Source organism: Mirounga angustirostris, unplaced genomic scaffold (genome assembly GCF_029215605.1).
Source record: "Mirounga angustirostris isolate CCGP_5_RB_7025 unplaced genomic scaffold, mMirAng1.0.hap1 SCAF_4, whole genome shotgun sequence".
Taxonomy (NCBI): Eukaryota; Metazoa; Chordata; class Mammalia; order Carnivora; family Phocidae; genus Mirounga; species Mirounga angustirostris.
The window spans coordinates 86,498,579-86,524,554 of NW_026991712.1; the positions used below are offsets into that span (position 1 = coordinate 86,498,579).

General features: G+C 44.8%; 1 protein-coding gene across 1 annotated transcript; it reads right to left on the minus strand.

Moving 5' to 3' along the window:
* Positions 1–7,776: 7,776 nt before the first annotated feature.
* On the minus strand, positions 7,777–20,501 carry ENSA (endosulfine alpha). Its single transcript, XM_045896710.3, has 4 exons — positions 20,300–20,501; positions 18,407–18,532; positions 16,953–17,119; positions 7,777–14,029 (listed from the first exon to the last, which is right to left on the minus strand). The coding sequence occupies exons 1-4, from the start codon at positions 20,354–20,356 to the stop codon at positions 14,014–14,016; spliced, it is 366 nt and encodes a 121-aa protein (XP_045752666.1). The 5' UTR covers positions 20,357–20,501; the 3' UTR covers positions 7,777–14,013.
* Positions 20,502–25,976: the final 5,475 nt, after the last annotated feature.

The window sequence follows — 25,976 nt, forward strand, 5'->3', positions numbered from 1 at the left end:
AAAAGGAGTGCCTTTGGCTCAGGTCATGATCTCAGGGTCCTGGGATCGACCCTCACGTGGGACTCTGCTCAGTGGGAGTCTGCTTCTCCCTCTCCCTCCGCCTCTCCCCCCAGCTTGTGTGTGCCCTGTTTTTCTCTCAATCTTGCTCTCTCAAATAAATAAGTCTTTAAAAAAGAAAAAAAAAAGAAAAGAAAAGACAGGTACTCTAAGTGCCTTGTCAATAAATAATAAAATTTTATTAAATATAGGGACCCCTGACTGGTTCAGTTAGTGGAATGTGTGACTCTTGTTGATCTCGGGGTTGTGAGTTTGAGCCCCCCACTGGGGTGGAGATTACATAAAAATAAAATCTTATTAAATATAAAACATAATCTGCTTTATCAATTCTGCTTTACAGCCTTCCCTGTTTCCTACCTGAGGTCTATGTGATTCAGTCATACTTCACAGGCCAATTCATAGGGTAGTCAGCAAGTTGTTCTGACATGGTCTGGGCATGTTCCCCTTTAGCAATAAAAAAAAAGGAAAAGCCAACCCAGGGCCTAGGGCTATACAACAATTCCACTGCCCATGAGATGGAAAGTTGAGGACTCCCTCCCTGATCTAAACCTAGTTCTCCATGAGGGTTGAACAGAGGGCATTGTGATTTGGTAGAACAGCCATGGATTTTGAAGTCTGTCAATTACCAAGTGACCTTAGATAAATTACCTTTTTTGAGCTTCATTACAGTTTTGTCAAATATATAATAGTCTTTTAATTCAAAATTTAATTTTTAATTACACAATACATATTCTCCTTGGAAAAAACAAAACATGGCAGATGAGACTAAATTTCCTTTGATCACCACCTTCAAACGCACTCCTTAACCCCCTCCCCAATGGCCTCCCCGAGGTAACCACAATTCTCAGTTTAGTATTTATCTTTCCAGGCCTTTTTCAATCAAAAAAAATTTTTTTTTTCTTAAGAGAGAGGGGTGGGGGTGGGAGGGCCAGAGGGAGAAGGGGAGAGAGAGAATCTTAAGCAGGCTCCACAACCAGTGTGAGCCTGATGTGGGGCAGGGCTTGATCTCACAGTCCTGAGATCATGACCTGAGCCAAAATCAAGAGTCGATGCTTAACCAACTGAGACACCCAGGTGCCCCTCAATCAAATCAGTTTTACCTGTAAAAATAGGATAGTAATATCTATTCTGTGAGATAGAACAGTGGTGAAAATGCAAGTGCAAAATGTTTTCTTCTTTCTGTTTCCTCAGTGTGTTGGAAGGAGCTGAGACCTCCTGCAGGAAGAGAAATCTTACTTATTTCCGGGGGTGGAACTGCCTGCCCTCTATCTGGTATTAGGTGTCCCCCGCCCCCCGCCCAAAATTCAACAGACATCATGCACAGAATCTACAGTAGGAACAAGTCTCAGCTTGTTACATTGACAGACCCAGCCTCTTCTTGAATAGGGGTCTGCTGAAGGAGGGTAGCCAGAGCCAAAGGTCCAGACAGTATTTTGTCTCCTTTTTATTCTTCCATTTTAGCCAGGCAAGTATAAGTTAATGTCTTGTGTCTTCTCTTCCCTGTGGCTTTCATTTTAAACTGCAGAAAGGAAGAGATCATACGCCCAGATTTTTCCTCCAAAACAGCTTTCTGAGTACAAAGACAAAGCAACCCCTCGCCCCCCAATTCTGCTCTGCTATCACTCCACAGGACAAGGGTTACTCCCACAATAGCTTTTTCCTACTATCAGGGAGGAAGCACAAGCCAAGATTCCCAAAGGCACTAGGGGTTGGTTCCCAGGTGCCCCAGAGCAGGATTTTATTTTAGCATAAGAACAAATTCCATTTACTGAGCATCTACTTTGCCAGCCATGATACAAGTTTCTTTACATATATCTAATTAATTCTAACAAAGCCATATAAGTTTTGTATTATAATTATCTTCTTATTACAGATGAAGGGACTGATGCTCAGAAAGGTTAAGTACTCTGGTTTTTTGTGGGGGGGGGAGCAAAGGGAGAGGGAGAGGGATACAGAATCTTAAGCAGGCTCCATGCTCAGCACGGAGCCCAACGCAGGGCTTGATCTCACAACCCTGACATCACAACCTGAGCCAAAATCAAGAGTTGGAGGCTTAACCGACTGAGCCACTCAGGCGCCCCCCAGTTCTTCTGTTCTTAAACTGTGACTTCCTGAGGCAAAGGAGATATTTAAGAACAGTACTTGTCAGTAGGAAGTGGTATTATGGAAGCAGGAATGAATAGCATGGAAATCTGTGGAGAACAGAAGAGGTAGGGTAACAGCAAATTAAGAAAAATGCATGTCCCAGCAAGAACTGCCATTCACCCCTACCACTCAGCCTGGGCCATGCTTTAGGGGTGTGTATAAACAAATCTCTATAGCAACCATCTGGTTTCTGTCTTTCTACAACAACACAGGCTTGCATGTGTCTAAATATGGGCACTGGTGAGGATGAGTGTGGCTGGGGAGGGGAAGTCGATAGCTGAGTCAAGAGAAAATTGTGCAAAAAAGGCAGATTCCTTTGGTATGCCGTCATCTACCTCTCCCAGCCCAACCCCAAGGAAAGGGCTTAAGGCCCTGATCTCTCCTTGATTCACAGTCACAGTTAAGAACTAAGCCCTGCATACATTTTGTCTTATTTTAACCAAGTATGTAAATTCTCATGCAGTCAGGGGGATCCCCTTGGTGCAAGAAGGGGAGGGTAGAAACTTTTGCTTCCCATTTCACCCCAGGTGCCACTTTCGGGGACACTGAGGGTAGAAGTTGAAGGATCCCATCTGTTGAAGGCATGGTAACCCCAGAGGGAAAGGTAAGAGAGAGAAGCCAGGCACAGGGTATAGGAGTAAGGATAGGCACTGCTGAGAGGATTAAATGGGACCAGGACTAAGTTACAAGAGCCCCTTAAGTCAGCACAGGGGTTCTCAACCAGGGGACCCCAGGGGACATTTGGCAATGTTTGGGGACTTTTTTGTTCTTCTGACTGAGCATCTAGTGGGTAGAGGACAGAGCTAGTGTTAACATCCTAAAATGCACAGGACAGCCCCCACAACAAAGGTGTGTCTGGTCCAAAATGTCCATAGTCTCAAGGTAGAGAAACCCTGAGTTAGAAGAGCCTTCTCCTTGGTCCACTGCAGGACACCATCATATGTTACTTGACAGGGATACCATCGATGCCAGCTTGTTCGCCTGGGCCTTGAGTTCCTCTCAGACTTCCAACCCAAGTATTTAGTTTGTTTACTTCTAATAAAAGTAAATGAAAACCAGAGTCTCAAATTTGCTGTGAAATCAGCTTCTATTTTTTTTTTTAAGATTTTATTTATTTGACAGAGAGCACGCAAGCGAGCATAAGCAAGGGGAGCGGGGGAGTGGCAGAGGGAGAAGAAGCAGGCCTCCCGCAGAGTAGGGAGCCCGATGAAGGGCTGGATCCCAGGACCCTGGGATCATGACCTGAGCCAAAGGCAGGCACTTAACCGACTGAGCCACCCGGGCGCCCCTGAAATGAGCTTCTAGAGAAGAGAGCCTTGGGTGTAGGAAAAGCCGCCTGATAGAGGTTGTGCAACTAGGCAGAAGGTAGCACCATCTCTTGGCCTCAGTTTTACCATTTGTGAAATGAGCACACTGAACACAATGACCTCTAATGTCCCGTTAGTTCCAAAACTTGTCCTTCTGAATATTTCCCATATGTAGTTGTACCAGTTTAGGTCATTGGAAAAGGAAATGACTCAGAAATTCGAGAAGGGAAGTCTGAGGGTGACTCAGACTTTCCTAATCATAAAAGGCGTTTCAGACATGGCCCTTTAATGCTGAGCCAGGACTCCTGATCCCTGAATGATGCCAGGACTTCCCTTTGTGTATCTGAGTAGGTGGTCTCCTCATGGGGTAACTTTAACAACAGTAAGTTGCTTCTGCCAACTGCCCCCCCCCCCCCGCCCCCTGCCAACAGGTCTGCTAGTGCATGAGAGTTTTCTTTCTAGTTGAAAATATAAATATTCTAGCATAAGTATCCGTTTGATGTTACCAGTTGGGTTTGAGGCTGTAAGGCAGGTAGCTGGCACAAGATCAAGAATGGTGCTTGTTCATGGATATCCAGTCCTAGCAGTTAATCTGAATACTCTGAGAAAAGTTCATGTACCGTGTCAATTCTATTTAGTTCGAGCTTTTCAACTAAATATTATAAGAAAGATTTAATAACCAAGAGTTCATATTTTGTATTAATCTCTAGTATCTACCTATGATAAATATGTCAAAACAAGGCTCAAAAAAAAGTCCATCTAAATATACTAAGTGCCTCTATCACCAAATGTCCATTTATATCAAAACTTTTTTTTTTACCTGAAGGGGCCACTTTACCACAGTGTGGTTATCAGTATTGAGTGCTCTCTTCCTGTCATAAGGAGACCTTTCAATGTCTTGAAGAGAAGCTATCCTGGGTTGATGGAGTATTTGGCTCTTACTTTTTTTTTTTTTTTAAATATTTTATTGATTTATTTGAGAGAGAGAGACACAGAGAGAGAGGGAACACAAGCAGGGGGAGTGGGAGAGGGAGAAGCAGGCTTCCCGCGGGAGCAGGGAGCCCGATGCGGGGCTTGATCCCAGGACCCTGGGATCATGACCCAAGCCGAAGGCAGCCGCCCAACTGACTGAGCCACCCAGGAGTCCCTTGGCTCTTACTTGTTCTGAGTCATGTGGCTCATCTAAAAGTTTTCCAAAAGAGAGGCCCAGCTTTGTCTAGGGAGTAACCTTCCAATGCTGTTCTCCCGTGAGAGGTTTCATCTCTCTGCTTACCCACTCCAGCTGCGGTTCAGAGACTGCCACCAAGACGCCAGACTCTTTGTAATCTTTTCTGAATAGTGACAGACTCACAATGAACAATTCCATCCTTCAACAAATATTTATTGAACACATATTATGTGCCATTCTTGATGGTGGGGATATACCAGTAAATAAGACAAAGTCCTGGTAGTTCAAGACGTACTTGTGAAATGAGTGAAGGACCCCCTTCCAGTTGTTTGCTTTAGTCTAGCCTGATTGTTCCTCTTTGTAATCAGTTGAAAACTGCTCCATTCTCTTTTCTTCCCTAGGATGCCTTCTCAGAGGTGCAATCCTTAACCTACCACTCAGTACCTATCACTCAGGCAGGCCTGAGGAGACTGGGCTTCATAATCCTCTGGGGTCTTCAGTCAAACGGATACCAAACAGCTTGTAAACCAAAGTTGGGAACCTTAAGGCTAATTCATTGCACAAGTGGTTCCCATCTTTCTATAATCTTTGGATTCTGCCTGAAATGCAGAACTCTTCCACTCACTTATGCCTTCACCCCTGGTCTACGCATTTCTCTGATGCCTCACACAGAAATTCTTGAGAGAATTTCCCTCAACCCACTCATTCAAATTACATCTGGGTTTTCCCTAAGACACTGCTTTGTTTGCAGCCCTAGATGTCCCCCCCACCTTCCAATATCAGAAAGTGGGGAAACTGAGATACTTCTAGCTCCCTAGGGTCATTTTCAGGTCATTATTCTTCCAAGATATTTACATGCCATTCCTCCTGCTTTGGAGTTCATTCCATCAGGCTAAACTCTCTTTTATGTTCTTTGCTAGTCTTGGTCACTTCTATGCCAGGATGGTACTAGGCTTCATCTTTTCCCCAATCCTGAATAATTCTGGATTCATTCCAACAACCTGATTTGCTGATCCAAACATTCTATGCCCATAATTCTTTGTTGTTGTTGTTTTCTAAGCTAAATGGTTTAATCTTTTATTTAAAAAATGCAGTTGGGTTTAACAAGAGATAACAACAAAACCACAAATACATGAGCCACCTACCTTTGCAGCTGGATGTGGGAACTCCCTTGTTCTTTAACACTCTAATGACCTTTACTTTTACTCCACTTCAGACACCCATTCCTATGACCCACATTGTTACATGGAAGAGTTCCAACTCTACCATCTTCAACTCTTAACGTCATTCTGACTACCAGGTCCCGAGCTTCCAGCTTAATCACTTCTTTGACTTCTAAATCATCAGCTCTTTGACCTTATCAAGACTCCTCTTGACCAGAGTTGATCATACCTTCCTTAGCCTACCTTCTTACCTGGTCTGAATCATGGATTTCTTGAACTCTCTCCCCAGCACCTTTCATTCCCTTATTCCCTTTTGAGTCCACTCCCTGTGTCTACAAATCATGATCCAGGAGCTAAATGGTAATGTATCTTCTCTGCTTTTGTACCCAGGCAGTTGGGTGTTGCTAGAGAAAGTAGCAGAAATATATAGACTGGTAACCATTCCAGTAGCTTACACATTCCAAGGATTATACATTCATGGTTTCCAACCTGTTAGGCCCTTGACACTGTTCCCTAAACCTTTTACTTAGTATTATTGTCACCTCTCTTCCGTTCCCCTCCCTTTCATCATCTCTTCTAAGCTTCCCTGGCGGTCTAGTGGTTAGGATTTGGCACTCTCATCATCTCTTCTAAACTATGGCCACTCAAAAAAACCCCCTAACTCCCACCTCCCTCTCAACTAGCAACTTTACATCTCCACAAAGAACAATGAAGCCGTCAGACAAGGATTCCCATCAATCACCGACTCCCAGTCACAAAGAGCTGTGAGTTTACCCATTGTTATATCTTCACCTTGAGTCTCCAGCAGGATGCAGTATACATCTTCCTGCTTGAGACCAATTTCCTACTTAGCTCGCTTCACACTAGACTAACCCCAGCACCTCCCCTTGCATAGTGGTTGGCGCAGAGTAAGTGCTTAATAAATGTTTGCTGAAATGTTTAATTGACCACATCCACCTGAACTCATTTTCATCCACTCCTCATTCTGTACTGAGCTTCAACTTTTACTTGTTCCTTTCACTCAGTCAATAAATGTGCCTAAATCATTCCCATCCTAAAACAACAACAATCTTCCCACACTACTCAGTTCGATAGGCAAGATTCTACCTCTACCAATCCATTGACACTGGTGGATCAAAATGGTTACTAACTGCCAAATCAAATGGACACCCTTTAGTACATTTTTTAAAAAAACATTTTGAGATTTTTATTATTGTTTTTAGAATTAAAGTGCCCTCTATCAAATATATGCTCATTGCCAAAATCTTGAAAAGTACAGAAAGTGGACATACATGTATACTCTAAAGTATATTCCTGACCAATAGTTACCCACTATTGTGGCACATTTCTTTCTTGACATTTTTGGGTATTTTTTTTTTTTTTTAAGATTTTATTTATTTATTTGAGAGAGAGAGAGAGCATGAGAGAGGGGAGGGCCAGAGGGAGAAGCAGACTCCCCGCTGAGCAGGGAGCCCGATGCGGGACTCGATCCCGGGACTCCAGGATCATGACCTGAGCCGAAGGCAGTCGCTTAACCAACTGAGCCACCCAGGCGCCCTGGGTATTTTTTTTTTTTTTAAGATTTTATTTATTTTTTTGTCAGAGAGAGACACAGCGAGAGCAGGAACACAAGCAGGGGGAGTGGGAGAGGGAGAAGCAGGCTTCCCGCAGAGAGCCCGATGCGGGACTTGATCCCAGGACCCTGGGATCACGACCTGAGCCGAAGGCAGACGCTTAATGACTGAGCCACCCAGGCGCCCTTTTGGGTAATTTTTATTACAGAGGTGAGATAGTCTAATTTTTTGCTTCATCAACCTCCAATAGCATTTTACATTATTGACCGACCCAGTTCTTAGAATAAACTTTGTCACTGGGCACATCTTCCTGATTCTCCTATTTTGTTGGGCCCTTTTCTTTATTCCCTTCACATGTTAGCTTTCTTTCTTTTTTTTTTTTTTAGTATTTTATTTACTTATTTGACAGAAAGAGACACAGCGAGAGAGGGAACACAAGCAGGGGGAGCGGGAGAGGGAGAAGCAGGCTTCCCACCGAGCAGGGAGCCCGACGCGGGGCTTGATCCCACCTGGGATCATGACCTGAGCCAAAGGCAGACGCTTAACCACTGAGCCACCCAGGCACCCCACATGTTAGCTTTCATCAGGGTCAGCCCTCCAGTCTTTCTGCTCTATATGCTTTCACTTCCATGGTCATTAGTGTTAAATGCAACACCTAAGTGCGGACACTCCACTTAGTGGAGTTTCCTATTTTGACTTCTCCAACCTCTAGACTCATAAATCCAGTAACTTCCCAGTCATCTACTCTTGGATGTCCTAGAGGCACCTCATATCATCCCTTCTGCAACACTGAACTCATTATCTTCCTTTTTAAACTTGCTCTTCCAGTAGTAGTGTCTCTCTAGGTTATGACATCATCCTTTACCCAGTAACCCAGGCCAGAAACCTAGGAATTTTTTATTAGAGTCCTGTCTCTTCCCAAGTTGCACACCCCGCCCCCCCATCAAGTTCTGCTGATTGTACTTTCCGTGTATTTCTTGATTTGTCCACTCTTCTTCATCCCCACTGTCCTTACCTTCTTTAGTTCCTAATCTGTAGCAACACAATAGTCTATCTTACTCATAACTAGCCCATGGTAACAGTTAACTAAGTGGAGTGTCCGCACTTAGGTGTTGCATTGCTACTTCGAATTTATTATGCCACAAACTGAATCATCATCTTTCCCTTCATAACAACCAAATCCCTTAACTTTTCCATCCTGTTAACAGCCCCTCTAAATACATCAATTTTACCCTCTCCAGTCTCTTGCCCACACCGTGGTCAGAAAGATTATTCTAAAGAGCCAATCTGATCATGTCATTACCTTGCTTAAAATCTCAGCAGCTTCTCATTGCCTCCAGGATCAAGTCCAAAGGGCCCTTTGTGATCGGACTCTCCCCTCCCTCCACCCATTTCTTTGCACCCCATCTGCTGTTTGGTATGCTACAGCTACTCTCAATTATTATTATTTTTTAAAGATTTATTTATTTTAGAGAGAGAAAGAGAGTGCACGAGCAGGGGGGAGGGCAGAGGGAGAGAGAAAAAAAATCTCCAGCAGACTCCCCACTGAGTGGGCCCGATCTCATGACCCTGAGATCATGAGCCAAGCAGAAACCAGAAGTCGGACACTCAACTGACTGAGCCATCCACGTGTCCCTCAATTATTTTAAGTTCCCAGAACACAATACCTCTAAATCTTTTCACATGCTGTCCTTCCATTTGGAAGACCCCCTTTCCCAATCTAACCCCTTTACATGACCATGTCCTACTACTCCATCAGATTTCAGCTTACAAGCTACTTTCTGTGAAAGGATCTTCCTGACTATTCTTCCACCTCCCAAATTAGGTGAGTGCTTTCAGAGCATTTTGTGCTTATCCCATCTTTCCCATCTTGTATTCTGTCTGCCTACCCGTCTTTATCACATCCCCCTATAGTCTGTAAGCGCCTTGAGGGCAGAAACCATTTCTTAGGTGCTGTTACATCCCTGAAGGGCTTTACACGCCTTATTTTGTTTAATCAGCACAACCACCCTTTATGGTAGGTACCACATCATTCCTATTTTACAAATAAATAAACTGAAGCAAACAGAGTTTAGGAAACTTGTCCTGAGTTACCAAAATATGTCAAAATCAGAATTTAAAACCAGACAGCTTGACACTAGAACCAGCCCATCCCTAAATACTTCACCTTTAATTTAAAGCCCTTCACACAATTTGGCAGTAACCTACCTAAAACACAGATCTGACCAGGTCTTTTCTCTGCCATCCCCTCAGAGGTCCCTGGGCCTGCCTGCCTGCCATATCCTCTGTAACCTCGCTCCTGCCTGCCTTCTTGGCCTTGGACCAGCCACTCCCTAGGACCCAATACTGCTGCTGAAGCACCACCCATTCCACACTGTCTCATCCTGTCTAAGTGTTGGTCTGTCTACCAAAAGGCCCCTGATCACCTTATCTTTCTGGAGAAATCCTGCTCCTCTCTCAGAACTTACTCCATGAAAGTATTCCTGATTACTCTTTCCTGAACCCCTTGTAGGCATTGGAGTGACTCCTGCCTCCACTCTCAGAAGCTGTGTGACTTGGGCAAGTTATTGTTTTAGTTTCCTCACTTGTATAATGGCAGCAGTCTGACTGCCTACTCATAGAACTGCTGTGAGGAATAAATGAGAGGGTGTAAGTTAAGCACGTAGCATGGGGCTTGACACATCCTAAGTACTCAAAACATTTAGCAATTATTTACTCATCCCTCTTTCTCTACGTAGCTAGGCCTCTACGACCCAAGTTTAACAATATAGTATGGTTTCTTCATGTGGAAAAAGAAAGCACCCACATATCACTTATATTTTAGCACAGTGCCTGGCATATTTTGGGCTCTTATTAAGTAACTGAACTGGACTATTCATTTATTATTTTTTTGAAGATTTATTTATTTTTAGAGAGAGACAGGGCAGGGGCAGAGGGAGAGGGAAAGTCTTAAGCGGATTCCATGCGGAGCATGGAGCCTGACCTGGGGCTAGATCTCCCGACCTGAGCCGAAATCAAGAGTCAGAGGCTTAACCGACTGTGCCACCTAGTGCCCCTCGAACTGGACTATTTAAGTACTATCCAACTTTCAAGGCCCAGTTCAATTTCCATTTCCACCAGTAATATTTACCTAATGATTCCAGCCCTTTGGATTTTCCCTTCTGGGAATTTTTTAAGATTTTATTTATTTATTTGACAGAGAGAAAGCACACACAAGCAGGGGGAGCAGAAGGCAGAGGGAGAGGGAGAAGCAGGCTCCCCACTGAGCAAGGAACCCAATGTGGGGCTTGATCCCAGTACCCTAGGATCATGACCTGAGCCAAAGGCAGACCCTTAACCGACTGAGCCACCCAGGTGCCCCTGAGATTTTTTTTTAAAAAGATTTATTTATTTGAAAGAGAGAGCGAGAGAGAAAACCCAAGCGGACTCTGAACTGAGCATGGAGCCTGACACACGGCTCAATCTCATGACCCTAAGATCACGACCTGAGCCGGAACCAAGAGTTCGTCGCTTAACCGACTGCGCCACCCAGGCACCCCTCAGAATTCTTTTACCACAGCCTGACTGATGCTATGCAGTCTTGCATCATATGTAGAAGTTTTGTCTCAATGAGGCTTCAAGTTCCTCCAGGGCAGACACCATTTCTTACACTATCTGCCCAACAATAGCTAATATTTCTGATTGCAAAGTGTGTTCAACAGTTACATGTGAATGAACATATTCTTGCCCAAGCATGGGAGGCCTCACCTGATCATTAGTAAGTCCCCCATCTCTAAGAAAATTTCAGCTAACAACTCCTCTCCTGACTCTCCTTCCCTTGGCTCTTGGCATTCCGTGTAGAACTACATGAATTTGCATTTATTTGTATGCCTCTGTCACAGCTTCGCTTCACTTTCCTTGGTAACCCCCTCAAAGGCCCAGCAGAGGGCACTACACACCCGAGGGCTGCTTGCTCACTGCAGATATTCTCAACGGTGACTCTCCCAAGTTAGCTTGCTTTTGCCTGCATTTTCCATGCCCAGGCTACATTAGCTCAAAATAAATGCTGCTGGACAAGAATCATGGTGACTTCGTCCCTGCCACCCTATGTATCAGATGGCTGAGAGGCTTGTCAGCAGAATCATCACTCAGCCATGTTGGGAGGAATGGAAGAACTCTTGACTCCACTCTGGAATATGGGCAGGAATCGCCATTTGGAGCAGTGCAGAGCAGTCTGTTCTGGTTGCGTGGCCCCGCAGTATGGGAGTGAGGGAGAAGGAATGGCAAGGTTTTACACCACAATAGAGATTGCCACAATCCTTTCTTGGCACCCAGGATTCCTAAGACTACAGCTTAAAACTAAGGACCAGGAAAACCAGGAATAATGGAAAAGTCATATAAAAGCCTAGATATGGGACGCCTGGGTGGCTCAGTTAGTTGAGCGTCCGACTCTTGATCTCAGCTCAGGTCTTGATCTCAGGGTCCTGAGTTCAAGCCCAGGGCTGGGCTCCATGCCCAGCGTGGAGCCTTCTTAAAAAAAAAAAAAAAAAAGCCTAGATACTATCTCAAGCTCTTCAGCGAACTCACTTTGCCACCTTATAAGTAATTTATTTCTATACTTCAACTTTACCTGTATTAAAAACGAAACTGCACTGAATGATGCCCCCACATTCAGCCTCACTGATCTCACTCCCCAGCCATTAGGGATGGCAAACATACACTAGGGATGGCATGCTCAGAAGTCATGGGATTGGTTTAAGGGGAATAGGAGGGTTGAGAAGACTCACTAACCCCACCACAGTAAACATTCTACTAATTTGTGTATGTGTAGCTCCTTGCTTTGAGTTTATAACTTCTGAAGCATGTGAACTTTTGCATAGCTTTTCTTCCACAAAGACAATAAACCCCACAAAAGTAGGGAATGTTTTTAATGTATCTCCATACCACGGGCTCACTCAGAAAGGCCAGTGGTTGGGAGGCATCACAATCCCCTGGCTAAATCAGGAGAGCGCAAGTTAGTAACATCCTGAGTAGCTGAAAACATATTTGGAAAACTTCTGATTAAGGATCATTAAGAATGAGTCCTAGTCCAGTTTAGAAGTGCCCTTCCCCTTCAATAAGATGGAGAGTTCTCTGGAATATCTATGTCTACTGGACCTTGTTTATCTTCCTTGATGCATACTCATTTGAGAAGCCAATCACATTTGGGAAAATATAATATACTCTCCTCAAAGTTGGGCAAAATAGGCAAAGAGACACATGTCAATGTTGGTGTGTGTCGGGGAGACAGGTGTGAGTTTGTTGGTAACATTCTTTTCTATAATACATTCACAAGCAGTTTGTAACTTCTTGCAGTTGATGCTTGGGAGGTGGGGAGGAAAGAAGTCACTCTGCCTCCTGCTGGCCACAAGCAAAAAGGCTTGAGTTCCTTTTGGCTTATTACTAGAGGTCACATTTCTCCTTCACAGACATGAGAACTTGTGAAGGAATGGAAGACTGAAAGGGAAAAGGAAGAGTGGGCGTCTCTTTTTTGCTTAGCCTGAACTAAGCTCTAGGTGTTAATAAACTATTTAGATCAAATTCTTCATTTTGTGAGCCAAAACCTGAGGTTGATGCATCTTCTACATTAGCTACAGAAACAAAAGGATAGACGGGAGTCAGGAAAAGCCCAGATCTATATGCTAACATCCCTCCTCGCTCTCCCTGAGTGATGGAAGTGGGAAGCCCAGTCACATCCCCTATTAAGGGCCCCGGTTCCTTAGAACTCAGGGCTCCACACCAGCTTCTCCCCTGAATGGTGTCTTCAGTTTCATTTTCTTCCCTTTCCCCAAACCCCAATAAAACACACCAACTGCTTCAGAGTATTTCTGGGTTGTGTTTTTTTGTGGGTTGTCTTCTTTTTTTTTTATTTCAAATACTGAAAAAGTCTCCTGGGCTCTGTGGGGCTCCCCATGCTCATGGCCCCCTTTCCCCACACTCACTGCCCTTCTCCCCACAGTAAATCTATTTCAAGGACAGCACTTTTTTCAACGAACAATTAACATTAATTGTGTTCTCAGCTTGCTCTGCAGAACCAGAGGAGCTGTTTGCATCTGTCATATTTAGACGGACAGTTTCTTTTATCTGACACCAGATCCCCAGCCACATCCAAGCAAACAAGGCATTTCTCTACAGAGCTGAATTGGAACTCCTCATCTGGAGTCTACTCCACTCCTCGCCCTCACACCCATCCCACACCAGCCACATGGTTAGGAAGGAGAATAGTCAGGCATGTTTTTATCAACTCCAAGGCCTATTTCATATCCCCCCCCAAATTTCCCACCCCACCCTCTCAAACACCACACCCGCGCCCCACCCACCCCCTCCCATCCCCGCCAGGATTTCACTGAGATTTCTCCCAACAGTTATTTGGAAAAAAGGTAAAACAAAAAAGGTTCAGGGTCTTGGTGCTCAGCCCAAGGGGCCCCATGCGCTGGGACACCGCTGGGCAGGGGCTTCTGCCTCTCCAGCCCGCGCCCGAGCCACCTCCTGACCCCTGGCTGCAAAAGCAGGGAGGGGCAGGAGCCAGCACAGGACCCAGGAGGGCAGCGTCTCAGGATCTGGCGGAGCCCCGGGCAACATCATTCAACTTGGCCGCTGCGGACGAACACAGAAGAAGAAAAAACACTGTCAAGTAATAAGGGAAAAAACCCGAAGTTCCATCCCAGTCCCTACCCCGTGACTCTTCCATACTCAACAATCATTAGGCTACCTGGCACAAGCCTGAATCCGATCCGCAGAGTCTGAGAGAGACAGAGAGACAGATGAGAGAGGAGGGGGAGGGGGGAGGGGAGAGGGAGGAGAGGGAGAGACAGGAAGAGAGAGAGAGAGAGAAGGGGGAAAGAGGGAGGAAAGGGAGGAGGGGAAGAGAGAGAAGGAGAGAGAGAGAATTTCAGGGTTTTTCTATCTATAAAACAGTGTTCTCTGTCTTTCTGGAGATGGCCATGAAAACAGTACAGAAAATTCTTTAGACAAGATCAAAGTAATTGGAGGTTTGCAGGGGCTCAGGCTGCCTGGCTTGGAGCAGGCCTGCTTCCACAGGCATGGCATAGGCACGTGCAGCAGCAGAGGCTGACGGGGGCACCCAGTGATGAGGAGGCGATGGCATGGAAGCCAGGGCCCGGCAGTACACAGGCTGTTCTGAGTGGATTTAATAATCCAGGTTTAATCGAAGCGATTTGGATTTGGATTTGGGAATGAGCCTTCTTGCCATGGAAGTGATGTATTTCATGCTGTGGAAACAGGCGGCAAATACAGAATGTGGCTTGTTTCTTTGTTTTCTCAGCCTTGAAGATGACCAGGTAGAGAGGGAGCGAGCGGGACCAACAGTTTTCTGATTTCTCTATTTCTTCTATTCCTTACTAAAAAAACAGACTGTGACCTCAGTCTTGAGGATTCAAATGACCAATAGAGAAAGCAGCTCAGACAGAAAAGAAAAAAGTACAAAATTCGAGAAGATCGGAGATGAAGAAAACGTACAAAATTATATATATATTTATATATATAATAACATGACATATCTATGTACAACATGGCTCGGACAGTTGAGGAAACTATACAAGGATGTTCAGCATTTTCCCCTTCCCACATGGACTTTAGACTAAGGAAGACAGCATGAGTAATGGTGCAAGAAACACAAAAATTATATACAATTACAAGTGACAGTCAAAGGAGTCTGGGGGCCAGGGAATCCAGGGATCCTGCTCTCTCCATTCCTTCCTCACCAACTCTCTCCTATCCAATCTGAGCAATAGCCTGAAAAGTGAATGGCCGGCCAGGAAAGAAGTATACACACCTGCCATCACCCCGCGTGCGCATTAGCAAGTTCATGGTCATTCTCATCAGGCCAAATGTTTGGCATATCAGAGTTTATGAGGTGAAAGGGCAAGAGAGGATTATAGAATCTTGCCCTCTTGCAATTAGTTCTCCCCGTGGCCCTCTCTGTCCTAACTGGGAGGAGGATTCAGGCCAAGTTAAATAGACCGAAGGTGCTGGCCACCTGCACCCCTCTCCTCTACCTATTCATGAATCTGCATTGCTGCTTCTCAAGCTGCAATGAGCTTGAGTTACTGAGCTCTAGGAAGGCAGCTGAGTTACTGAGCTCTAGGAAGGCAGAGATTTCTTAGAGATTTCTCTCTCCCTGACCACCTTCCCCCACCAGCTTCCTCCCAGGTGAATCATCTCCTAAGAACATGCTGCTCTAGCCCAGCCATAGTACCAAGGCCCGGAGGCTGGCTTCAGCTTGTCCCTTTTCTTCTGTTCTCCCTAACAATGCTATCCCTGACATCTGATTACATCTCAAACGTGGGACTCCACCACATGTGCGTGACTGAGCATGTGTCCTCAGGCCCACAGCTGGGCTGCCAGAGCAGCTTTTTAGCAGCAAAGGTCCAGACTGGAGGCCGGCGGGGGGGGGGGGGGGGGGGGGGGGGGCAAAGGCACAAAGTTTCCATAGAAGCTAGCTTCTTAAAACTTTTTCCTTGACCCTTTAGACCATGATACTTATGAGGCCCTCCTGACTGAATTTATAACTCCGAAATCTCAATGTCCTCTCTCCCCATGTAGTCTTCAGACAGTTCCCCTCTGCAGGCTCATCCACAGGTCTTCCTCACTTAGTTTTACAATGAATACCAAAGACTTTTTTTCAGCTGGCAGTTATATGATTTTTAAAATTTGAATCAATCTTATCTACATTCAGCTCTTTTACAGATGAGGAAATAGAAATCCATAGAGGTTAAATGACTTGACCAAGGTTATACATCAGTTCTGCTCAGACAGAGTGCAACTGGAACCCAGATATCTTAACTCCAAACCCAGTGCTCTTTCCACTACCCCATACTTGCAAAAGCAACATGCTGGAAGAGAGAGAGAAGGTGCCCATTTCATGTAAATGATGTTCTCCAATCTTTACATTACTTAAGAGCCAGGGCAAACTGTCAAAGACACTCACTGGGTAAGGGAGGTTAAGTGGGCATTGTAGTTTTAGGAAAGCAAATCACTTTTTCTTTTTGAGGATTCTCTAAACCTGCCATAATGGAAACACGAAGCAATAGCAGCCTAAGGGAAAAAACACTTAGAAGCACAGAAAACAGATCTCATTCAATCTACCTTTCCCAACTATGTCAGGTTAGCCTCTGGATGTAAACCTACCAAATTATTCCCAAGGCTTGCCTAACCAATCTGGGGATATGCTCTTCCAAAAGGAAAAAATCACATCTCCCCAGTTTCTCATACAATAGGAAAAAAAGCATTTGCAGCATTATCCAATCTTAGTCTCTGGTCATTCTCATCAGGTCAAATGTACCTGGGCTACAGTGAGGGTGTGGAAATCTCAATTTAATCAAAGAAATGAACTCAGAACCCCTTTCCAACCCACATCACCTTCTCAGAAGCCCCCAGCAGAATCACAGTCATTTCTGGCTAGCAAGCTGAAAAGAGCTAACTAGGCGCTCATTCCATCCCTGCCTATGATATATAAAAGTCCAGTGGGTGAGGAAGGGGACGGGGGGGCCCAGGTTACCCCGCAAGCTTGCTGGTGACGAGCGAGGACTTTCTCTGGGGCAGATCCTGTGGGGTGGGGATGTGATCACCAGTCACCAGGTTCTTGTCTGGTCCTGCACTTGGCAGCTGCTTATTCTTCATCTTGGCTTTGGCCATGTTGTAGTCTCCTGAGTCAAAGTACTTTTGCTAAGAAACAAGAGGGATGTTTAAGTGAGTGAGGAACTCTGGCCTACCTCAAAGGCAAGGAGACTCTCATCCATTATAAACCCTCATCAACTTAGATCTTTCCAGTGCTCCTTGATTAACCTCAGGCACACATAGTTTAGCATTAATTACATGTACTTATGTCTTCTCCCCAATGTGTTCTGACCTTTTCGGGTATGTAAGCAGTTTCCTAGCTACGGTATAGATTTTAGGAGTTAAGAGACAGCCCCTACATCCTTTATACACCCATCAGTACAGGATAGTTCAACCAAATTACTGATTATTCATAAAGGCTTACTTGGGACCGGTCAGTCTCCAATGGACTTGGTGCTGAGGAAATAAATGGTAAGATATAAAGAATCGTCAATCTGGGGCTATCCTAGCAACCAGCAGGAGATCAACCTCAATTCAACAACCTCAAAATTAAAAATGATTCCCTCAGACCATGAATAGAAACTGGGCTTGTTCATGAGGATAATGTACTTTTCCTCTGACTCCCACTGCTCCCACACATGTTCCATGGCTGTGACAGCCTGCCCACGCCTGCCTTGCCTACAGCAAGGTAAACTGCAAATCAGCATCACATCATCATCTGTGACTAAGACTCAATAACTAGGACTCTCCACAGGGATCTGTTTTACTGTCCATTTCATCCACACCTAGGAACACACTCCAGTTTAATGACTTACAATCCCTCAGTTAGTTTTAGGAACATCTGGGGACAGAGAAACCTGATCAGGAATTAGATGGCTATGAAGGCAGATCCTCCCTTGGTAAGGAGGACCACTATGGATGGAAATATAAGTCTCTTGAGGGAGTATAGTTAATGGCTGATACTAATTTCAAGGGTCTGAAGAAATCTATTCATTTCAAGTTGAAGAAATCTACAGGACAGATGGTTTGATCTTTTTTTGAAATCATGCACCCCAAAATTTAGCTCTAATCTTAGAAAGTGCAGTCCTAAAACTCCCACCATCTAAACACACAAATGCCCGGAGGAGTCATTATTTCAGTTTCTAATGTCCTTCTTTCCCTCAATCCCCCAATGTCCCCATACCCAAATGTCTCAACATTAAGCCTTAATATCCTGTATGATACCATATCAGGGATTTATAATTATTTGCCTTGCTCTTTACAAGTTTCTGATTCCTCTCTACTACTGCCCAACAACAAAACCTCCAGATAAGCATTCAGGAGAAGCTCTACAGTTCTCATCCCTAAAGCCCCCTTTGGCTCCAAAGTAAAAGGATAAGAGATTGCGTCCCATACCCCTTTCTGGAGTCTCTTCATGAGGAAGTCGGAGCCTCCAGGCTTTTGTCCTAGGCTTGGATATTTGGCCTTTAGCTTTGCCTCCTCGGCTCTCTCAGGGAGAATACCTTCTTTCTCCTGTGTGTCCTGGAGGAAACAAATGGGCCAATTAAATTAAAAACTGAGAAGCAACTGCTTCTTAACCAACTGAGCCACCCAGGCGCCCCAGAAGCAACTGCTTCTAATATCTAATAACTTTTATACTATCAACTTTTCCTAGAAGTCCACCCTCTTGTGAACATACTGGCTCTATTCTGCTCCTAAATATAGCTAGACCTTTGTTCAAATCCCTGAAGCTCAAGACGACTGTATTGTGAGGAAACAAACAAACAAACAAACAAAAAAACAAGCTGCTTCTCACACTATGCCCAAGGAACCACCTCAGTGACTTGGGAGTATTGGGTTAAAGATAACACCTAAACAAAATACTTCAATCAAGAGCAAACCATAGCCCATTCAGCACAGAAGTTAGGGAAGACAAAGAGAGAAAAGAGCTAACCAGGGCTTCTGGTGACCCAAGATGAGCAGGAAAGTTCCCTGGCTGTCCCTAACACACAGTACAGGTCAAAAAGAAAATCAAAGGGGATAATTCTACTGAGATGTTCCTTCTTATCCAGAGTCTAAGGTAGTCATCTGATAAGTCTCTCTACGGAGAGACTAGAGCTGTGTGGCCTTCTCCAAAAATCTCCACCCTAGTAATGAACATCGCTTCAGCATTTCCATAAACATTAGGTAGGAAGGTGACAGGTAAACAAAGATGAAAATGACACTATTTTTAACCTCGGGAAAATTAAGATACAGGAGGTTCACTAGTATTTACCCACAGTTGTTGCCCAAAAGTAAACACCTTCCCAAATGGGGTAAATGATGGAAGTTTGGGGAACATGCCAAGAGCATGCAATTGGTTTGCAGGAGGCTCACACTGTTGTTATTACTCTCTTCTTGCTTTTTGTGGCCCTGATGCTCTTTTCTTTGGTGACTTTTTACAAGGACCTAAAACCAAACTTGTGGCTTTTTTTAATGGAACTATATTCCCTTCCCTTGACAATCCGGCACAGTTATAACCAGGTGCCTTTCATGAATCCCTGAGCCCAGGACTAAATGTTGTAAGTCAAATACAAGCCACAAGAAGAGGTTTACTTGGGGTTTTTTCATCACAGAATTGTGGATGAACTAAGTCCCACTGCCTTGGAAGTCGGGGTGGTGGTGGAAAGACGGTGGCGTCATTCTTGTCACGACTCTTTTGGTGTCTTTTCTAGGTTTAACCTCCATTATTCTGTATGAAACTCTAGTCCTCTTCAAGCCTATTCGTTCGTGCCTGAGGATGGGCAACCGACCATCCCCAAATGTCAAAATAGGTCTCTTGAGAAAGTTGCCGCCTTAAACTAGCCATGATTATAATTACTTCTTCTCCCTTCTCCCAGTGCTGGTCTTTTAAACGTCTCTACCTCCACCTCTATTTTTCTGATGCGGGCCCCGGCCTGGTTGTTGGGTCATTTGCCCCCATTAACCAATAACACACATCGCTTCCCGGTACCACCAGTCCCCTTTCATTCACCCAGTCTTTCCAAACACCCGCCCCGCGCCCAAGCTTGGCCAATGATAGCACAGCTTCAATGAGCAGAGCGGTAGGCCTATTGGCCAATCAGGAAGAGCACGGCAGTGACTGACAGTGGGCCCAACTAATCAGCGCCAGAGCTGCAAGCTGTGTTGAAGCTCACCCGGCGTGATGCAAGAAGTGGCCAACCCCTGCAGAGCTTGAGACCATGGCGACCAATCCGCACTGGTGGGAGACCGTCTCCCGCCCCATCACAGTCGCCCCCGGCTCGCCCGCCCGCACCCCCTCCATTTCACCTGCTTCTCCTCGCCGGTCTCCTCCGCAGGGTTCTCCTCTTCTTGTTTCTGGGACATGGCGGGACCAGGACTGTGGAGTGTAGGGGGCCCGGGAAGTCAACCGGAGAAGGGAAGGGGGAGGGGAAACGGGGACAACCTGCGCTGCTGCTTCGGCTCCTGTCACTAGGGTTGCTCAGTCAAAATGGCGGCCCTTGCCTGTGACGTTGTAGCCGCCCCTTCCAATGGGAGCCAATGGGAGTGGGGTAGATGGAGCAATGACGTAACGATCTACCAATAGTCACCGGCTAAAGGTGGGTTCTTTGGAGGTGACGGGCAAGCTGAAACACCAATCTGGAAAGAGAGTGAGCCCCAAGGACCAATTGGAAGCCCGTGGGGGATTTAAGGGGGCGGCGCTGCTAGGTTTGGCATTTTTGCTCCTTTGATGGGACCAGATTCCCTTCATCGCTAGCACCCGGTGCACGGAAGGCTTTGCTGAGCTTCAAACTGGAGAGGAAGGCTGGAGACCGTTCATTTTCAGATGGAGAGGATTAAGCTTTGCTCAGTGTTAGCAGAAAATTATCAATATCCAGAAAATAATTTGGAGGTCAGAGTGCACCTTAAGTTGGTACAAATTACTATTGCAATGTATGTACTTGGCGTATGGAAAACGGAGAGACTGGGACCCCAAACCAAGTTGTCTTGCACAGATGGCTTTACGTTCCATTATTTAACGCATCTGTACAGTTTTATACTTGTTCAGGGTCAGCCCATGGAGAATAAGTTCCTTGAAACGGAAAGCACAGTTCTAGGTACCTGGTAAACGTTTAGTAAATACAGTTAATACTAGTTAACGTATCCTGAGTCACAGTTCAACAATATTTCTTGAGTGTTTGTGTGTAGATGGTAACGTATTAGTTTTACAGGGGTACGCATAGAGTAAGACAGTCTCTGCCTTTAGAAAGCGTAGTTTAATGGGCATGTGGGGAGGCTTTTCACAGTGTGCCAGGTATAACCTAAATCCCCGAGACAAGATTGTAGACACATCTTACTGGAGCGTTAGTCCACAGTTTTATATTAAAAACAAACAGTCTAGGGGCGCCTGGGTGGCTCAGTTGGTTAAGCGACTGCCTTCGGCTCAGGTCATGATCCTGGAGTCCCGGGATCGAGTCCCGCATTGGGCTCCCTGCTCGGCGGGGAGTCTGCTTCTCCCTCTGACCCTCCTCCCTCTCGTGCTCTCTGTCTCTCATTCTCTCTCTCGCAAATAAATAAATAAAATCTTTAAAAAAAATAAAAAATAAAAACAAACAGTCTAATACTGATTAACACTGCAAAATTCATAATAAAATTTAATTTTCCAGGCAGCTTCTTGTGACAGCCTTGGGGCTATCTGCTTATTTTTCTGAATACTTAGGTGTACTTCTGGAAAAGTCTGAGAAGCACAGATTATTACAGAAGCAAAATCTGGTAAGCATTGAAATAAAAGTGTTAAAGTGTTTATAGGGGTTCAAAGGAAGACTAATTCAGTTTAGATTCCACCCCCCCCCAAAAAAAAAGACTTCATGAGGGAGGTGGTATTTGAAATAAGTTTTGTTTTGTTTGTTTTTTTAAGAGAGAGTGCGGTGGTGGGGGAGGGGCGGGGCAGAGAGAGAGAATCTTAAGCAGGCTCCAGGACAGCACAGAGCCTGAAGTGGGGGGGCTCGTAATTCATGACCTGAGCTGAAATCCAGTGGGACCCTTAACCAACTGAGCCACCCAGGCACTCCTGAAATAAGTTTTAAAGAACTTAGCAGTTTGCTGAGTAAAGATGAAGGAAGGAAGGGTATTCTAGGTGAAGGGCTCAAAATGAAGGCCAAAAAAACCAGAATTGAGTGCAGATATGTAGGGCTTTCAATGCCAGGATTAAGAACTTGTGAATAATTCAGTAATCCATCAGAGACATTTAAGATTTTTAGGCCAGAGAGTGGTAGATCAGAACTGCCCTTTAGGAAGATTAATTTGGAGGTAATGAATAAAAATAATTCAGAACTCCAGGCAGAAAGACACCAGAGACCTGGCACTCTAGCCAGGAGTGTACTGCAATATTCTAGGTGGGAGATAATTGAGATTTAAACTAGAAATGTGATAGTTGAGAGTAGAAAACTGTGAACCTAATTGAGAAGGTCTGTGGCAATGGAGTCTATGAGATTAACATCTGGGTGAATATAGGGAATGAGGAGGCCATTGGCTTCAGGGTGACTGCAGAAACAATAAATTCAAGAAGAGGAGTCAATTTGGGAATGGAATTGAAAGAACAGAAAATGAGATGTTCAATTTTGACTCTTTAAGACCAGTGAGACATTTTGTGGAGATATCCAGGCAATGAGGTCTTTATAGACCTCTGAGATCTCCAGAGCTAAAATTTTAGAGGTCTAGGAAATGTAGACATAGAGTTTGGGAGAAAAGTAGAAGGTAACTATGAATAAAGCTTCTTCACATAAATGTAAATAAAGTTGTGGAAGTAGATGAGATCACCAAAGGAGAAAGAAAAAAAGAGCCTCAAGATGGAAACCTGGGCAAAAGTTGGCAAGGGACACAGATACACACGATCAAAGGGGTAAGGAGAAGAACCAGGAGAAAAGTGACAGAGAAACTAAAAGATGGAGAGGACAGGGGCACCTGGTGGCTCAGCTGGTTAAGCACCCAAGTCTTGATTTCACTTGGGTTGTGATCTTGGGGTCCTGGGATCAGGCCCTGTGTCACCCCCCACCCCCACCTGCATTGGGCTCTGTGCTCGGCAGGGGGTCTGCTTGAGGATTCTCTCTTTACCTCTCTCTCTGCCCCTCCCACTGCTTGTGTGTGTGTGTGTGTGTCCTTGCGCAGGCATTTGGTTAAAGAGTGAGGAGGTGGTAACAATATTTAACAGTAAAGCAAAGAAGGGCATCAGGGCAATGAATTGAAGAGGAAGCGGCAGAGGATTTTCTTTTTTGGAAAACAGGAAAGATTCAAGCATGTTTTCAGAAAAGGCAAGGGACTAATTGAGAGAAAATAAAAATGTAATTATCCATTTTTAAAGAGGAGATAATGAAAGAATTAAAGTCTCAGAGGAGATCATTAGATCAAGAGGAAGAGAGGCGGATAGGTTAGAGGAGAATGTACAGAGAGATTTTGAAGTAGCTAAACATTTAGGGAAGTCACATTGAATGGCCTTGCTTTTCTGAGGTCAATCTTTTGAGAATAAAAAGGATGGTGGGGTGGGATAGAGAATCTAGGAAAAATGGGGTTGGAAACAGCACTATAGAAAATAGCAATGGTTCAAAACAGCAAGAAAGATCTGAGATTAGATGGGTATGAATTTGTAATAGTCCTAATCACCATGGTTTTGGTCAATAACTCTTTTTTGTAAAGATTTTATTTATTTATTTGACAGAGAGAGACAGCGAGAGCAGGAATACAAGCAGGGGGAGTGGGAGAGGGAGAAGCAGGCTTCCCGCCGAGCAGGGAGCCCGATGTGGGACTCGATCCCAGGACCCTGGGATCATGACCTGAGCCGAAGGCAGACGCTTAACGACTGAGCCACCCAGGCGCCCCTTGGTCAATAACTCTTGATTGCCTTGGAATGAAGAAAACAGACGTCCTGTTAACAAGGGTAAAAGACTGGAAAAGAAGGAACAGTGGAGGGAGGACAATGAGGAAGTCTAGATTGCTTTGCTGGTTTGTTGAAATAGCTGATCATGGCATCTAGGCTCTTTAGGAAAGACAGAATAGAAAGGAGATGGGTGCACCCGGTGGCTCAGTCGTTAAGCATCTGCCTTTGGCTCAGGTCATGATCCCAGGGTCCTGGGATCAAGCCCCGCATCAGGCTCTCTGCTCAGTGGGAAGCCTGCTTCTCCCTCTCTCACTCTCGTTGCTTGTGTTCCTTCTCTTGCTGTGTCTCTCTCCGTCAAATAAATAAATAAAATCTTAAAAAAAAAGACAGGAGATGAAGAACTGGTCATGACACAGATGAAGCTCAGATTTGGTAGGAATGACAGGGAGAGGCAGAAGAGTAGGAGGTTGCAGTGAGAGGGGAATTTCAGTGTGGATCTAGGAAGGTGGAGAAATTATAGGTTATGATGAGCTCTAGCCTATAATTATAATTGATGGCAGATATGGCATGGCTATAAGGTCACCGACTTTGATGTAATCAAGTAAATGTGAAGTCACAAATGTTGAAGTCTCAGAGCATAATTATAGGGAAGGAGGTTAGGACAGGGTAACTGTGACCCCTATGTTGGGAATGAGCTATAGGTCTCCAACATATATATGTTATTTAAATACTTAAGGCACCACATTGTAATACCTACAATATTAGCTAAATATCTATGACACTTACCAAATGAGTTGTAGTTGTAAGTGTTTAAAAGAACATTTCTGGCTGAGCTGGTCAAGGAATGTTTCAGAAAAGGTAGAACCTAAACTGGGACTGTAAGGATGAATAGGAAGGTTGGAGATTGGCAGGGGGTGGGGAGGGAGGAAAGGAAGACAATTTAGAGGACCACCTTATCTTATAAAAGGTTAGAGGGTAAATGAGGACAATGGAAAATGGAGACAGAAACTATAGCAAGAGTAACAACTTCCTAGAGTGAGAGTGATCCTACTAGCCCATCTGTATTTTTGAAGAGTTCCCTCAAGAGAGTCTACAGATAAGGCTGATCTGGGAACCTATGTAAAAGCAGCAAAACATGAAGCTGTTTAGGTTGCTGGGGTCCTGGGGTGACTAGTAAGTCATGCTAAAGTTTTGGGGTTTCATGAAGACAAAGGGGAACCTGATTTCAAGCAGGAAAATGGTATCGTTAGACTTGGGATTTGGAAATATTTAACTGGTAGCTGCGTGAAGAGTGGACTGGAGGGATGGGGGAGGCCAGCTGGACCTCTGACTGTGGTAGCTCAGGCAAGACTTGAGAGGCCTGATCAAAGACAGAAGCCATGTGAATGGAGAGGAGCTGAAGAGACAAAGGATATTGGATGTGGGGAATAAAGATGAGGAGAGAACCAAGGATGAATCCCAGGTTCATGAGTGAAGTGCCATTTACAGAAAAGCAAATCCAAGGAGAAGAGCAGATTGGAGGAAGTAAGGAGAGAAGGGGACTTGAACGTCTTACCTTTCAGGGTTTTTTCTTGCCTGTGTCTGAATTTTTCAAGTCAGGACCTAAATCTGTTCACAGAGTATGGAGATGGGATATCTGGGCATGACACTGTAAAATGTGTCAGTGCTTTAGCTACATTCTTCAGAAGAATGGCCACTAAAAAGAAGTGAGACTGCATAAGTATCTGGGTTTAAGACCTATGCCATTAGCACCCTCTGATGGGCCAAACTGAGAATACCAGGAGATTAACCAAGCTCCAGCCTCTCCTTGCCTCCTTTACAAACTCACATTCTTAGAATGGGCCCAAGGAAAAGTAGCTAAGTGATCAGACTAGTACAGTGTTAAAGATAATTTTATTTTTTAAAGATTTTATTTATTATTTGACAGAGACAGAGCACACGCAGGGGGAGCGGCAGGCAGAGGGAGAAGCAGACTCCCCGCTGAGCGGGGAGCCTGATGCGGGGCTCCATCGGAGGACACCAGGATCATGACCTGAGCTGAAGGCAGATGCTCAACTGACTGAGCCACCCAGACCCCTAAAGATAATTTTCTTTTTTTTTTTTTTTAGATTTTATTTATTTATTTGACAGAGA